General features: G+C 52.9%; 1 protein-coding gene across 1 annotated transcript; it reads right to left on the reverse strand.

Annotated features, from left to right (window-relative positions):
- Positions 1-1001: 1001 nt before the first annotated feature.
- Positions 1002-2710, reverse strand: LOC108092776. The gene is given in 2 exon segments (XM_017192509.2): positions 1002-1762; positions 1765-2710. Coding segments are annotated over 2 exon segments (1707 nt in total).
- Positions 2711-3313: the final 603 nt, after the last annotated feature.

The raw sequence follows: 3313 nt of genomic DNA on the forward strand, positions 1-3313 counted from the left end.
ATCCAAACTCATTAAATATGACACAAAAAAAAGAAACTTCGGTAAGCCGAAGTTTATATACCCTTGCAGTCATCAAATATGTCAATCAAAATACATAAAGGCTAAACAACATCCAAGCTATGACGATTTTTCTATTACTTTTCCGTATTTTCGACTGTTGTTCATATTTTTATAAAATTTAATTCAAAAATCAAGAATCGTTAGAAAACTGTATATTCCAAGAATCATGCGTGTTGATGAAGACCACAATGTTATAATTTTATTTCCGTTATTTCCGTTAGATTTTTCGATCTTTCCTATGGCCGCTATATGATAACGTTGTCGGATTTTAATGAAATTTTTTTCTCGATTCAAGAGTTATTAAAAAACTCATATTTTGAAATTCATGCTCGTGGGATTGAAAACAACGATGTTATTATTTTTTTCCATTATTTATATATCTATTTTTCGATCTTTCCTATGGCAGCTATATGATAGAGTTATCCGATTTTGATAAAATTAAATATAGGATATAGTCGGCCGATCCGGCCCGTTCCGATTTATATACTGCGTGCAATAACTACACACCTTTTGGGAAAGTTTCAGCAAGATAGCTTTAAAACTGAGAGACTAGTTTGAAGAGAAACAGACAGACGGACAGGCCGACGGACAGACGGACAAACGGACAGACGTATTTCGATTCAGATCGTGATGTTGATCAAGAATATAATACTTTATGGGGTCTGAGGTGTCTCCTTCACTGCGTTGCAAACTTCTGACTGAAATTATAATACCCTTTTGCTCTGCAAGGGTATAAATAAGCTGAAGAAGCAACAAGTAGCGGTTGAAGAGTTTATTAATTAGGAGGATATTTAGTTCTGTAATGACATTTAGATTTAGCTTTACCTTATACCGTCGTGTGTTTAAAATTCTTAAAAGTAGTAGGGCTTCTCAATTGTTGTTCACTTCGGAACTGCGTGATCCGCCAAACTTGGTTGCTGAATTCCCACGCAAAGGAGCTCCTACAAGCTATTGAGAAAAACGTTGGTGTAGAAGAAGGAGAGCTCCAGGAGGAAGACCCCGAAGGCCACCGACATGGCTGCTCCGCAGAGGCGCCAGGCCAGCTCGAGGTCGGCGGCGGCGAGGGGCCTGAGCTCCGCCAGCTGGCTGTAGTCCTTGATGCGCATCCTGCCGGCCTTGACCATGTCGTAGAAGCTCTTCGCGATCCAGTGCCTGGTGAGGCCGGCCTGGTCGGCGTTCAGGGCGAAGGCCCCCAGGGGCAGCCAGAAGACGGACTCGGGGGCCAGCACGATGCCGGTGGGGATGAAGTCCTTGAAGCAGAGCTCCGCCGGCATCCGGAAGAGCGGCCTGGCGAAGTGCCGCTGCTGGGCGTCGATCACCACCCACTTGAAGGAGGGCGTGGTGTAGGCCCACGAGGTGTTGAAGTGGTTGCGCAGCGCGTACAGCTCGTCGGGGTCATCGATCAGGTGGAAAATGCCGGCGTAGCGCGCCCGGAACGCCCCGTCGAACTGGTAGAACTCGCTGCTTATGCCCAGGATCCGGCGCTCGCTGTGGAGCAGGTCCTCGAAGCTGGCGATCCTCGGCTGGCGGGGCGGCGAGATGAGCAGCGAGAGCAGCTGCGCGCTGCAGGAGGTCAGCAGGAGCAGGGCGAGCAGCCGGGACACGATCCTGGCCAGCCGCCAGGAGGGGTTCCTCGTCTTCCGCAGACCCCTCAGCCGCCTGGCCAGCAGACAGCTGGCGAGGCCGAGGAGCAGCAGACTCCCCCGAGGGCGGGGCTCAGCACCCTTGTGAAGAGCTGGTCCGTCCGCAGGGCACTCTCCACCGGCAGCATGGTGCACCAGCTGGCGATCAGGATGGGGTAGGTGTACTGGTGCTGGGACAGGAGCTTCCCCTTGCTGATCAGCGCGGTGGTCAGGCCGACGTCTATCTCTCCCCTCGCCGCGCTCTCCACCATGTAGGAGCTCTCGGAGGCCACGCCCTGCCTCCAGGTGGGGGACACCACCTCGAGTCCGGCGTTGATCCGCGCGGCGAAGGTGCCCACGAAGTCCCACAGGTAGCCGGCCACCCGCCTCTCCCTCCCTCTCCCGGCGTCCCAGAAGGCGAAGGTGTTCGGCGGCGAGAAGTCCGGCATGACGCGCAGTCGGTAGCCTCCCAAGTTGGCCAGCTTGCTGGCAAAGATCTCCACCGGCGGGTCGCCGGAGACCGGCCTCCGGAGCACCGCGAACTCGGGAAAGGGCTGCAGGGTGAAGAGCTCGAGCGGCGAGCCCGAGGGACCGGAGCCGCCGAAGTACAGCTCCGCGTGGAGCATGCTGTGCCGCAGGCAGAGCGCGAGCAGCCGGCTGGCCAGGAGCTCCTGGCTGGGACCCGCCACCTCGAGGAGCAGGCGCACCGCCCGCCGGCGGCTCAAGCTGAGCGCCAGGCTGGCCAGCTGGCCGGCGGCACTGGGGGCGGGCGAGAGGCAGGCCAGCACCAGGAGGTCGCTGGTGAACCGGTCGTGGAGCTCCGGGAGCGGCTGGCTGCCCTGCCAGACGATCTGCGGGTGGGCGGTCAGGTTGCGCTGCCACAGGACGCTCCAGCGGCAGTCGAGTCCTGCGGGGTTGAAGTACACCACCGTGGTCTCGCCTCCCGCGAGCAGCTGCACCACCAGACCGAAGAGCTCCAGCAGTTCGATGGATTGGAGCGGAGCCTCCAAGTTCAAGTTGGCCAACATGTCGCAGTCCCCGGAACCGACTGGCGGTCGAAAGGAGCCAGGACAACTCGCCTTGCCCGCCAGTCGTCCTTATCGAGAGCCATCTTTTTTTAATTGATTGCCGGGGGACACTTCTGATGCATCGCTCGAGTTCCAAAGTCTGCCCTTTGAGGTGGATATTGGTGGTGCATTGGGACTCCCAAGTGTTTGCCTTGGAGTCCTGGAAATGGCATTGAGTGCTACTGATTCTGATGTTCCTAGGGTGTAGGTGAAGCAATGCATTATAATTTTAAAACGATGACAAATGATAGATTAGATAAGTTTTATCCAAATAGCAGTATCCGCATGAATAAAACTAGAAAGCTTTTCCTAACTGTATTTCATGCGATTTTTTCTTTAAACAAAATAATTCGTTTATTAAAATTAAAATTACCTCTCTCTAGAGGATGAATTCTAGAGAGAGGTAATTTAGAGAATGAATTCTAGAGGATGAATTCTAGAGAGAGGTAATTTTAGTGCCAGCTCAATGACATAATGAACAATTTTAGCATTTAAAATGTGCTTGCCACGGAGTTTGTCGTTTTATGGGCAAAGACTTAAAAAAGTGGCTTAATCCTAAAAAGC

This window comes from Drosophila ficusphila, unplaced genomic scaffold (genome assembly GCF_018152265.1).
Source record: "Drosophila ficusphila isolate 14025-0441.05 unplaced genomic scaffold, ASM1815226v1 contig_197, whole genome shotgun sequence".
NCBI lineage: Eukaryota > Metazoa > Arthropoda > Insecta > Diptera > Drosophilidae > Drosophila > Drosophila ficusphila.